This window comes from Plectropomus leopardus, chromosome 18, assembly GCF_008729295.1.
Source record: "Plectropomus leopardus isolate mb chromosome 18, YSFRI_Pleo_2.0, whole genome shotgun sequence".
In the NCBI taxonomy this organism is placed as follows: Eukaryota; Metazoa; Chordata; class Actinopteri; order Perciformes; family Serranidae; genus Plectropomus; species Plectropomus leopardus.
In genome coordinates this window covers 2,690,120-2,703,362 of record NC_056480.1, presented here as the reverse complement: position 1 = coordinate 2,703,362, position 13,243 = coordinate 2,690,120, and the positions used below count along the sequence as shown (strand labels likewise).

Genomic DNA, 13,243 nt, shown 5'->3' with positions numbered 1-13,243 from the left:
AGGACCACAGTACAAAAAGAGCCAAAGAAACTACTTTTTTAAGACTCTGGAAATCAGCTAAGGAAGACCCTCTCACTTTCAATGATGCCAAGCAGGAATAAAGACATTAAAATCAGTCAACAGGCAAACAAATAAAAGTTCAAACAGATAACATCCTACAAAATATAAACAATAATAGCAGTGAAAATAGCTAAAAACCCAAATACAGGATAACAAACCACTGTACCACCACAACGTAACGTTCTTAACTCTTTAAAGTTCCACAGTTTCCATGAAATTGCACTATATGGTTTCTCACTGGGGTGAAAACTCTCACTCGATGTAGTCCTTTTCCTCTTCAGTTTCAGCAGCAGGAAAAACAAAACCCCATTTGTTTACCTGACAGCTTTAATCATAATCAATGGCCTCTGAATAAGAAGTCTTTTGTCCGGCTCAGTCGTGCGTGCCAGATATCAAGAGCTGCCGCTTTCCAGTGCTGAGATCTATAATTGTAGAGTGGACTCTCCTCAAGGCAAACAGTAAAAACGAGCCTTAATTTGGAAATAAAAACTGAACTTGGTTCCATGTCAGATGTTGTGTTAGTGTTTTTTTGTGTTTTTTGTTCCTGTATTTTGATAGAACGGGTGAAGCGTCTGAAACATGTTGTAGCTAAAACTCCAAAACGAATCCTTCACAAATAATGATCTGTACGTCAGTGAGACTTAAAGGTGATACTGCCAACTATGCTGACAATAATGTTAAAAAAATAATTGAATCTTATGTTTTCAGAGGAAGAAAAAGCCCAAAGAGAAGCCAGTTGCTTCGGTCCAGTCAGAGGAAGTTGTGGTGAAGCAGTCCATGGCCCTTGGACAGGAGCCACCGGGTCCGGCGGTCAGGAAAAGGAAGAGACGACCTCTCAAAGCAGGCGTGGAAACTGTGACTGCAGTGAGATCACAGAAGGTGAGGATGTTTCTCCGCTCTGTGTCATCAAAGGCCTCGTTTCCTGGCATTTTAGGATCACTTTCTCCACTGTGCTCGCTTTGAAAGTCACTTCTTTTGACCTTTTAAAGAAATGTATTTGGATTTGAAGTGTTTTTTCACTGGGCTTTGATGGCTCCGAGTCAGCTGTTTAAAGTGCAGAAACTAATGCATGTTGATTTTAAGAATTTTAGTTCAATTAACATTGATTTTTTTTCGCTCTGCACCAGTAGTCTGTGAGTGAATGTCTGAAGAAACATAAATGGCAGTTTATATGCCAAATATTATAGTTTAATGAAGCTATAAAGACATTGGATTCATAACATTGGTGAGAGGAAATATTGCCTACTAAAGGTGTGCTTTTGTCTATGTCTATTGTTTGTTTAGTTTACTTGCACATGAATAGAAAAGATAAAAAAGAAAATAAGTTTTAACATCATCATATGTGCATCAGGCATCATAAAAATGACCTGGAGCGTCGATCACCTTCCTCAGAGCTCCGCTGCTCTGTGGCTTCATTGTTGATGAGGTTGTCCCTTCAGCACGATGTGGGTACAGAGCTGCCACGGAGACGCTGGCATTCACATCTGATGGCACGCATCGTTCATGAATACAAGAACAGGCTCAGAGTGCCAGCGCTCCACCTCCTTTAGCCCCCGACTCCTCCATGCCCATTGATTCATTCTGCAATAACTAACAGTGTAGTACGGCCACACAAACAAGCGATCTGTCATTCATGGTGTTGTAGTTATGTAATTGCTCAGCATGACAGTTTTTAATTCGACTGAGTACAACTTGGCCCCGTTATCAGTGAAAAGAAGCTTGAAAAACATGACGCAGAATAAACAACTCACATGGCAACAGAGGACTAAATGGAACAGATTTCCTGATTAAAAGCATTTGCATCATGAGTCATTTGCATTTTTATGACACTGAAGTGCAGCCAGGGGTCAGCTGGAAAACACAAACAGTATACACAAGATGTGATGAGCTGGATTTAGGAAATTAAGCTGCAGTTTTTCATATTTACTGTGGTTTGAGTCCATAATTATACATCTAAGAGTCAGAGGAATCATTGAATGGTTAATAGCTGTAATCATCACAGTGCCAACAGGAATCATTTAGGCAGAATTTGGTGAACTTTTTGGTTACTTTCTGCTTGTTTGTTTTTATGCATCATAATGGCATAAATGTTGACTATTTAAAAAAAGAATACACAACACACAGTCCAATTACAGTTTATTTGCCAAGTTTCGACCTCCGGGGCTGAAAAATGAAACCAACACAAGGTGCCAAAAACTGCAGTTCTTGTATTGGCAGAAATCACATATAATATTCACAGCCATGTTTACATTGGTTACATCAACTAAATAAAATTAAGTTAATTAAGTTTTAAGTTATCTTAAGAATTAGACATTAGGTAAAACATAAATTAAGATAAAGTTCTATTTAATTTTTCTAGGCAGTTGGTTTTATCCTGAGGAACTGTGCCATTTTACATCAAAATTTCCACTGGGGATCTAAACAACATACTTGGCTACAAACGACAAATGCATTAAAACACATAATCAACCAATAGTGCCCGAAGCTGCACTTCTTGCCATGAAATCTAGATACGGTTGCCATATTTTTTAATTTTTTTTTATGAAAGTCCCGATTTTTATTCAGATTATTTCAGATTTGGCAGCACAGACGCTGAGCTCAGCAGTAGTTGCCTCTTTGTCCTGAAGGTGTGAAGTTTAAAGTGAGAGAAGAATCCCCATCGAGAGGCATGATGCATTTGTGGTCGTTTATGAAAGAAAAATAGCAGAATAAGAGCTCTGCAATGAGCTCGTGTGTCTGTCAGATCAGACATATGTCCCACGAGCTTTACGTGAAATGATGCACGGTGTGAAGAAGTGTCTGCTTCCGCGCGCTGCAATCAACCTGATCTGAGCTCGCTTCTCACATGCGCACCGACGGAGCATGCACGCACATCTCTCCTCTCATCCTAATGTTTGTCTGCTGTGGAGCGACAACTTGGCCCGTGCCGTTGTGTCAGCGGGGAGGCGCGCAGGCTGCAGACTGAGGGAGCTTCCTCTCTGCTCACCCCGCAGCTCGGATAAGTCCAGGTCTGTCCGCCTCATCATCCCGCAGCCAGGACAGCCCGGATACCGCAGGACGCAGGCGCGACTCCCGCTGCGGCTGAGGAGGATGCTGCTCTAACTTTGAGCGGATCTAACCGGGACCAATCCGACGACGGTGCCGCTGCGATAAACAGATTGTTGCAATTGTGCATCCGGGACCAAAATCAGCAGTCACCCTGGATATTTTTGGCGTGAGTAAACCAAGAATACAGATGATCCATATTTCATCTTTTGCCGCATCGCCGACGCTGTTAATCACATGATTTAGTGTCATTGGAGAAACTGCGCGTTTGAAATAATCCGATTCAGCACCACTACGAGGATAAACGAAGGTGTTTTTTTTCTTTTTGCATAACCTGTTAAAGAGCAGGTGCTCCCCCATCACTGCAGCTGATTTCAGGTGGGGCATGCAGCGTCTAAGCTTTTTTGGAGAGCATCCAGCTTTACCTGTCAACTGATAATCAACAGATCCAGTCCTAATAAAGCTCAGCTGTTCCCAGTTTCTAGAGAAGACAGAAAGAGAGGGGAGCCTCAGTCAGCTGTCAGTGTGATTCAGCCACTGTCAGACTCTATTCATACCAGCACACACCACTTAACTTTCTTCTACTTCCAAGTGCGAGAGTTTCAGGAGCATACTCTCTACAGCTCCTCGGGGTTGCCTGGAAACAGCTCAGCCTGATGCTTTCAGCTTGTTGGGTGAAGGCCGTACAAGAAAGCAAAGTCACTCTGAATAGAAATGTGTAACAGGAGGATAGAAGTGATGTTGGCATGCAGATCATTGGTGGATTATGAGACAATTGGGCCCTGGGCACAGATATTTCAGAGGGCCCCACCACCTCGGTGCAAGACACTTAGACTTTGAATTGGTTTTGTGTCTTTTTGTAGTTGTTTGGTTTCTGTGTGGTTGTTTTATGTCTGTTCGTAGTTGTCTGTGTCTCCTTGAGGCACATTTGTGTGTAATGGTGGTAGGCCTAATTTTGACTATTGGTTGTTTCAGGTCATTTTGTAGCCATTTCGAGCCTCTTTGTGGTGTTTTTTGTAGTCGTTTGGGTTTATTTGAGGTGATTTTGTCTTTTTTGTTCATTTTGTCTTTGTAATTGCAGTTGTTTGGCCTCTCTGAGGTGATTTTGTGTCACTGTGAGGTGTTTATGTCTTTGTTTGTGTTCCTTGGCAGTCATTTTGATTTGATGTGGTGTTGGTTTGTGTCTTGTAGTTGTATAGGTCTCTCAGGGGTCATTTTGTGTGTTACTGAGGTAGTTTTGTGTCTGCGAGATAATTTTGCAATTATTTATTTTTTTTGTGTTTGTGTGTAGTCATTTTGGGTTTGCTTTGAGTTGTTTTTTTCCTATTTTTAGTGGTTTTGTGTCTCTTTGTGGTTGTTTTGTGTATTTTTGTAGTTGTTGGGGTCTTTAAGTTTGTTTTATTGACTTAATTTGTCCTTTTTGGATGTTTTGGGGTTGCTTTGTAGTCTTTGTGTCTCTTTATGATCACTTTTTGCCTCTTTGCTTTTATTTTGTGTCTCTTTGTGGATGTTTTGCGTGTTTTTGTAGACATTTGGGTGTCTTTGAGGTAATTATGTCTTTTTTGGTCATTTTATGTCACTTTGACATCATCTTGTGTCCCCTTTTGGTTGTTCCGTGGCTTTAAATAGTCATTTAGTATCCCTTTTTGCTTCTTTTTCTGTTATTTTTGTCTCGATGTAATATTTTTTTTATCTCTTTCTGGCTGTTTTGTATCTCTTTGTGGTTGTTTTGCCTATTTTACAATTATTTTGTCTGTTTGCAGTTTCTTTGCATCTTTTTGCGGTCCTTGCATGTCACTTTGTGGTGTCGTCGAGCCTGTTTCTGGTCGGTATGTGTCACCTTGAGTGACATCTTGCAAGTGAAGGTCAGGGGGCCCTCTGACACTGTGGGCCCCTGGGCCTGTGTCTGATAGGCCCGTTCAGTAATTCAGCCATCTGTGTTATGTGTATTACTTGTCTCAGAGTTAAAGCTGTGGATGATTGCATATGACTATATGACTATTGGATAGATCAATGCTCTGCAGTACAGTGATGATTTGCAGATTGCCTTAAACATGAGAAAGGCTCACACTTTGCTGCCTGACTGCCTAAAGGATTCTGTATACTGATGCGATACATATACATATATGTTAACTTTGAGTCTTGCCTCAAGGCAGTCTTGAGATTGCGCCTTCTCCGCTGTGTGTGGGCTATTTCAGGAGCTATGAATTTTTAACATGACTCCCTTACAGTGTGTAGCTCTAGTTTTTCGTGAAACCCAGTCTGCATTTTCCTGAAGTTTTCATACAATATCTTTCATTGTATATGAACGACTGAATCTTAGAAGCCAGGCTGTACCCGTAAAACATCAGTATTAGCTGACTGGTCAAATAGTGGCTAAATGCCCACGTATCCATTAAGATCAGTCAATGAAGTGCCACCGGAAAGTATAATGCTTCACTGCTCTACTTTCAGAGGCAAACATTGTTGTTTGTTGATGACATATTGAAGGATGCTGAAATTAGCCAACAACTTTTCCTGAAAAGAAAACTTCCACACATGTCGAGTAATAATGTGTCATGTGCACATGTTCAAGGTCAACCTTCTTAACTCTTGGATCGACATCACTTTTCTTGTGCTGCAATCAGATGCCTTTCACTAGCATTTAAACCTCTGAAACCTGAGAAAATATGTTTGATTTCTTGCAGAAACACAGGAAAAACATAATGAGCAATTGGGCTAAAAAAAGAAAAAAGCAAATAAAGGATACGTGACAAGGAAACGATCAGAAAATTAACTTATCAGGATTACAAGATATGATCAAAAACGGGGGAAAATGTCCAGAAAATGATTTTTATAATTCTCTTAATTATTTAAAATTACATTACAGAGCAAAGTTTTTAGTACTTTCTTGGTATGACTGTCTTGTATTTTTTGTTTTTTTACTTTACTTTTTTTGTGTGCTTATTTCAAGGATATTTACTTGCAATTTTCTTCTAATTTCTCGATAATTTTGGGCCATTTTTTGTTAAATTGCTCGTCTCCCTATTCCAATGTTTTTGAAAGAAATCAAGCCAATTAGTTCAGGTTTCAAAGGGATAAAAACAATTTAAGAAAAAAATAGTGTTGCAGTACTGCAATAACAAACAGCAAGTAGCCAAAAATAGCACGCAGCTAAATAATAACCTGAATGTGAACTGTATCTGGTGCACTGTAGACATTTCCCCTGCGACTTTGGTCCTGTCTTCTGCTGTCCAATCAGAGGAGAGGAGGTTGTGTCGGTGCAGCCAGCGCCCCTGTGGGGAGCATCCTGAGTGCTGGATGGTGACTCAGCTGAAAAGGAAGCTGGCAGCGTGGTGACGTTGTACAGTGCATCAGCAGCACCAGCCGTGCTCCTCACAGCAGTCCTCTGAGTGGGTCAGGTCTCAAGGATTTTGGTGAAAAATACTCCGACATCACACAGCAGTCTGAGCACCGGCAGAAACACTGAGCTCTTGTCCTGGTTACTGCAAGTTAGGTCTAAATATAGATGCTGAGCTGGGCATTTATGAGTTTATAAAAATAATGTATATGATTGTTAAATCTCAGTTATTTTTAGATAACTGTAAATAAAAACTTAATGTAGTTGTTGGAGGTTTAGTTTTATGTATATTATGTGAAGAGGTTTACTTCCTTTATTTGCATAACAGTGAATCTCAGTAACCTGCCTTTAGCAGTGGCACCCCTTTATATTCAGATGGGCCCACTGAAAATCTTGGTTGGCACCCCAAAACCAAAGCGCCTTGGCAACGCCACTTGCTTTAGGCATCAACTTTATTACTTTGTAGCTGGGATATTCAACTTAAGGCTCCTGGGCCAAATCTGGCCCTCAGTAGGGTGCCACGTCCCCCCCAACCATTTTCTAATTCACAATTAAATGAAATGATTCACACTGGGAATTGTTTTTGTACTTTTAGATTACATAAGGTGCCAGAGTGCATAAAACAGCATCCAAATAGAGCTTGTCAACAAAAAAGGGCCAGTGGAGGATCCCCCGCAACCCCAAACAGGTCCGAGCTAAGCCCCTAACAGTAGCCGCCTGAATAATTCTGGCATTTTTCATACGTTGTGCATTTATCACTTTGCACGGTCCCTTTTTAAACAAATTAAACCTAAAGCTAAGCTTTGCTGCTCGGGCTCGTGTCATAAAGGTCAATTGATTTTATTTAATATAAATCACAACTCCTCTGGTCTCCTTGAGAATGTACTAAACAGGGGAAAAAACTGCTTTTGTGATTTCTAGAAACATAAATCTGAATGTTTAAAGGCCTTCATGCACTTATGTGTAACATGTTGAGTTTGTGTTGCTATTTCACAATAACAACACAGTCGGGAACGGCAATTTTATTTATGAAGCACATTTTCAGACAGACAGATTTATCAACACAGTACACACAACATTCAAGTGAAAGTTCCAAATATGAGATCTGATCAAAAATGCTAAAAAACAGGAACAAGTGTCCAACGGTGCTTTTTCCAGTGCCCTTAAAATAACGTATGTCGCCCAACCCTACCATACATAATAGATGGCAGAGACTCGCTGTGTTTTTGTTTTGGGAGGTTTTGTAACTCCATTTTGATCCTTTTTTCCTCACTGTTTCCATCCAGACTATGGAGGAGGTAAAGGAGAAGCCCAAGAGGAGGCCTCTGGTCCGGGCTGCGTCAGAGGAGAGCACCAGTGACCTGAGTTCAATAAGTTACACTCCGTCCCTCGGAGACACGCTGCCCTGGAACCTGCCCAAACACCACCGCATCAAGCGCTCCAAGTCCGCCTCCGGAGACGTGCTGGACCCAGCGGAGAGGGCCGTGATCCGCATCGCAGGTACGATGTTCACACTGAGACAAGGAGGAGGTAGAAGTGTGTGTTGGGGTGTATTGTTGCTCCGTGCTGGAAACCCGATCCGTTCATGACCTTAATGACCTTAACCATTCAAGATCGATGCCTAACCCCAGCCATCTGTGCACATGCATACAACAAATCGTATTTCCGCTGACATGTGTGTCAAAAGGTGTTTGTTTTTTTAAGCTCTGCTCCATCTTTTTCCTTAATTTCCTGCTCATTTGCAAACTCTGCTGCTAACAGTTGTTGAGTTTCTCATGAAAGCTCTTTTATGTAAACAGTGGATCATATCGCTTTTGGGCACCTTTGAGCTAATTGACAGTTGTGATAATAATGTTTGATCTGTGGCCCTCGCTGTGGCTGCTGGCGAGTTGTGACCTCATATCATCATCATATCAGCTGTTGTCTAAAATGTACACTTCAAGTTTTCTGTCAGTGCTTCTGGCTATTTGACTCACTGCTTTGCTTCTCAGAGCCGAGCATTTGTTGCATATGCTGACATTTGGATTGTGAGTAGAGCTGCACAAATCCGATGTGCAAAAACAATCATATTGCGATTATTTTGATGGATGTTACGATACGAGTCGCGGTTTCGAGAGAGTGGTAGCTGTTGGCATGTTCTGGCTTATATGTTTGACACTGCAGCTGCTTATCAGGGCTGGTTGGTTTGTATATCTATTTGAATTCAAGACTCTATATCACCTAAATATCAAGATCTGCTGTTCCAAATTTGCATACATACTCTACACCCCAGAGACTCTTGTAGGCAAGAGATATATTGCATAACAGCATAATTACCATCTCTCTTAATGCTCATTTACTCCCCTTGAGGGATTTATCTGCTGCTCCTCCACCTCCTGTTAACTGTCTGAACTCTCAGATGATGTAAATCGCTGCCTCAGCACTTCCTGCGGTGGGAGTCCATACTGTCTCCTCAGAACATAAACCGACCTCTTTCTCTCCCCTCCCTGGTCGTCTCTGATATCGATCAGGTGGGGTGGGGTACTGCAGCAGTGTTGTGTGTCTGGGTGTGATTGTCTCTGCACACAACAATAGCATCAGCAGGATTGGATGACTCCAAACTTCTGCAGAGCTGGTGCACAAGCTGGAGTTTTTGGAGATTGTAGGATATGTGGTTGATTTGTTTCTGGAGTCTAACATCCTTCTCATGACTTACTGTAGTGCCTCCAGACGTGAGCGGGATGCCGGGGGCTGATGCAATATATTAGATAAAGGCGACTGTATCAATGTTGTCTCATTGGATGGCTGCCATAATGACGCTGGAGCGATTCATTAGCCTTGTGAAACACATACAAGGCCGGAGCTGTAGCTTTATTTCACAGTAAATGGAGACAGGACCATTTGTTCTCAGGCTGCAGTCAGTTTGAGAGGCAGACTGTGTTGGCTGATACTAAATAAGATGTCAGTGGGACTGTATCAAGGTCCTAACAAGTTAGTTTATCGACCAGATAATTGTGACTCTTGACAGTTGCTCAGCTGACGTCCATGCAGTGATAGTGATAAATAAACACAGTTAATGCTGGTAAAAGATTTAAAAAGAATCCTCAGGTCAGGAGAGTTGTAGAGGGAAGGGGAGTGAATGATCCTGGTTTGGTTTCTTGAGTCATGTTTGTCATAACCATAGCTCATAATATCCACCAGGGATACCAGAGATATTAACTTTACTTTATTTCAGAGTCAGCTTAATTATCAGTTTATGCCATGTATGTCAGGCATACAAGAACTGAAAATAGGTTTCTCCTCATGCTGCACATGGTGCAACAAAGTACTAAGAACGAAAACAAAGATTATAAAAAACTAAAATAAAATAATTATATCTATCTATTTATCTATCTGTCTGTCCATCTATCTTACCAAATCTCTGCTCTCATTCTCCACCGGTGTCTCCGCTGAATGTCCGCTCCGCTCTCAATGTTCGACAGGTGATTCCAATCCAATCTCAGTCTCTTCTAGGACACCAAAATGTCTCGGTCCAGCCCTGATACGGTCATTTATTACCGTGCTCGCTGCTTACAGTAACCGCTGAACACCGGTGTTACCGGCCGCTGTCTCCCCCCTCCCTCCTTCTGCTCTGTGTGTGTGTGACGGGGACATGATGAGAGGACATGATGAGAGGACATGATGAGAGGACATGATGAGAGGACACGGTGGACGCGCGTTTGAGTTCAGGTGTAGTGAGTTTCCAGCTCAGTTATGCTGAAAGAATAAACTGATTTCTGATGTTTGATTCCTTCTAACAACAAGCAGAACAACATGTAAATCTGCAGAGATCACAGCAGAGCCGTTACTTAGGGACTGTTCTGTAGCTGCTGCTTCCTGACATTTTCGGGAATGTTCCTCTCTATCGTTCCACTATAACTCAAACAGAATATTATTTTCGGCATTATTTCTGTAAAAAGTAAGTTGACATAAGAAGATAAGGAAAAAAAATAATATATATATATATATATATATATATATATATGATATATATATATATATATATAAATGAAATTGATTTTGCTCTTGAAAATGACTTTCTTTTACAAAAATGCGATTTTCCAGCTTTTTGTCTGAAATGTCGTTTTTTTTATGGAGATGCACAAATTACATTCATCTGTACTCACCACATCTCAAACTTTCACACCCTCAGGTAATAAAAAAAATAACAAAAAGAAATTATTGGTTATCGTATTGCCCACGAGAAGCTGTCAATTATTGGTTTACGGGTATCGGTTGAAATAATCATTACCTGTGTTGCTGAACCTAAGAATATCGGTGTATCATTTTAAAGCTCTGGTATGGTGTAATCTGGGTAATGGTAATTGCCTTTCTGAGGTTAAGGTTTTTAGCCATGCTAAGATCCTGGCTTTAAGGAAGACAATGTTGGTCTCTCAGTTGTTTAAAGGTGCAGGTTATCATCTGCTTTACAGTGTAGAAGCAGCATGGTGATAGTATGAATACAGTCGTGTCCATACACATTGGCTGGTTTTTGGTCCATGGTCGGCCCCTGAATACACAAAATAAAATCATTTTTATATATGTCTTTCTTTTTAAGGCTATGAATATAACATCTGTAATCCTGCTTCTCAGTAAGAGATACACAGTGACTCACTCTGTGTCGTGGCCCACAGTGTGGGAGACCAGTACAGTACAGGGTTATTGCAGTACCATCGTTTCATATTTCATCCAGGAACATCGCTGCAGGATGTTTAACACTGAACGAGCACAACGCTGTAAGACAGACCGAGAAGAAAACAGACAATTAGCTGTTCTCTATTGTTTGCTGTGAAACGACTCCTGTTATGTTATTGTTGTAACTATAAGATTGCTCCTCCTTTTGAATGAGATACCCTCACTTACTGACTCTTTTTGAGATTATGTTCAAATTGTAGAGAAAAGTGTTACGCAGATGTCACGCTGCCTCTTACTGTCTTCTGTTTTCAGGTATGCTCATAACAGATTCAGATAAATTATTCAGAGCTGCTTTCAGTGTTGGATTTTGTGCAGTTTTTGTCAGTATTGAATTCTGGATCCATTATTGATTTTACATTTTACCGTCTTCACCATGGCTGCTTGCATCAGCAGTGTGTGTGGATGTGTTTGGGACTCTTGTGCAGCTGACAAGTGCAAAGTTTTGCTTCCTGTGTCGTTCATACAGACGTGTTTTTTTTTTTTTTCACCAACCAAGTGTGTTTCCCGAGGCTTCTCCTGTCAGTTGTTTCCAAGTAATGAGAAATGCTTTTGCACCTTTAGAGTAAACAGAGACAGAAAGTGTTTTACCGTTGTATGCTTTGAAGTACTGTTATCAGACTCAGGCTCGTGGTTTGTGTAGTATACATGCTGGACACTAGAGGACAGTATGCAAAGATAAAGTGCAATGGAGCGTGTCTGCATGTCTGCAGTCCCCTCACTGACAGTGTTGCTTTTATGAACCATAATTTAATTTCACATTGATTCAAGTTTTTAAGACATTTTCTATGTGCAGAGATTTATGGAACTGCATATGTGCACAGTAATAACATGAGGAGCAGAGTTTGTGGACAGAGCCGATTTTTCAACAGAAAAACAAAATATTATGTGCCATATTAGGTTCACTGGCCAAAAAAGGTTGTACTTTGCCTTGATTTACTTTTACTACACCAAGGAAATCAATGCTTTACTTATTACAGTACTCGACAATAATTTCGCACATTACAGAACTCAGTTTAGTAGTATTATTTTTCTCGATTAGTTGTTTCGTGTATTAAATGTCAGAAAACAGTGGAAAGTGTCAGTTACTGTTTCTGAAAGCCCTCAATGATGTCCTCAAATGTCTTGTTTTGTCCACAACCCAAAGATATTCAATTTACTAATAAAAAAGGAAATGTTCGGATTTAAGAAGCTGAAATTTAGAAAACTTTACTTTATTTTTCTCACAAAAACACAAACTTAAACAGATTAGCAAATTACTTTGCTTGTAGCGTCATAGTTGACAAGTAAGTGATTAATTAATTAATGATGCAGCTCCTCCAATTACATTTTTAATGAAGATGTACAGTCTGCCTGAGCTTTATAACGTTGTTTTTAAACTTAATCAAGCAGCTTTACTAGTAATTTAAATGTTCCCTACATGACATACTTTTTTTAAGTATAAACCTTAATTTGAATAAAATGTTGTGCTTTTGATTAATTTTTGCCCTGTATTTTCATTTAAGTATCAAATTTGGAGCTATTTATTATTGCACTGGAGATTTAATGATTTAGCTTTTTTCGTCTATTATCTTATTTTACTTTATAGTTTTATTTGAAATGATTTCTTTAAAAAAGGCAAAAATAAGTTTAAAAATGGTTACACAAAACAATTGCAGCATGATCCAAATTATTATTTTTGTTCGTCTATTTATTTATTTATTTATTTATTTATTTCCCTCACTGATGAGGTTAAAGGTGACCCCACTGTCACCACAGTAACTTTAATTACTGGCATTGGAACGGTAATGCTAATGTGATTACAGTCATATATAACTTCGGACCACATTATCGCTGCACTGACCGTAGTTAAACCTGTGATTAGTATTCAGGCTGCCGACTTAAAAACAAGTAACCAGGCAAGGTCTCCCAAACACAAATCAGTGATTACATAAAAAAACAGTCCATGAATAGTGAGCTGGCGGTTGTATCCTGCCTTAGATGTGTTGTTGTCCTCTTTTCTTTTAGCGGAGAACATAAATTAGTGGCACAGCCGGGCCAGAGAGTCTTTAGTTTGGTGATGTGTGGGAGGGACGCTTGGCACTGCAG

The 13,243-nt window shown here is 40.2% G+C and overlaps 1 protein-coding gene across 1 annotated transcript in view; it reads left to right on the top strand.

Annotated features, from left to right (window-relative positions):
* Positions 1 to 7,731: 7,731 nt before the first annotated feature.
* pleca (plectin a) overlaps positions 7,732 to 13,243 on the top strand; it is a 120,301-nt gene continuing 114,789 nt past the window's right edge. Inside the window, 1 exon segment of the mRNA XM_042506556.1 lies at positions 7,732 to 7,945. Coding sequence (XP_042362490.1) covers positions 7,735 to 7,945 — 211 coding nt within the window. The 5' untranslated portion in view covers positions 7,732 to 7,734.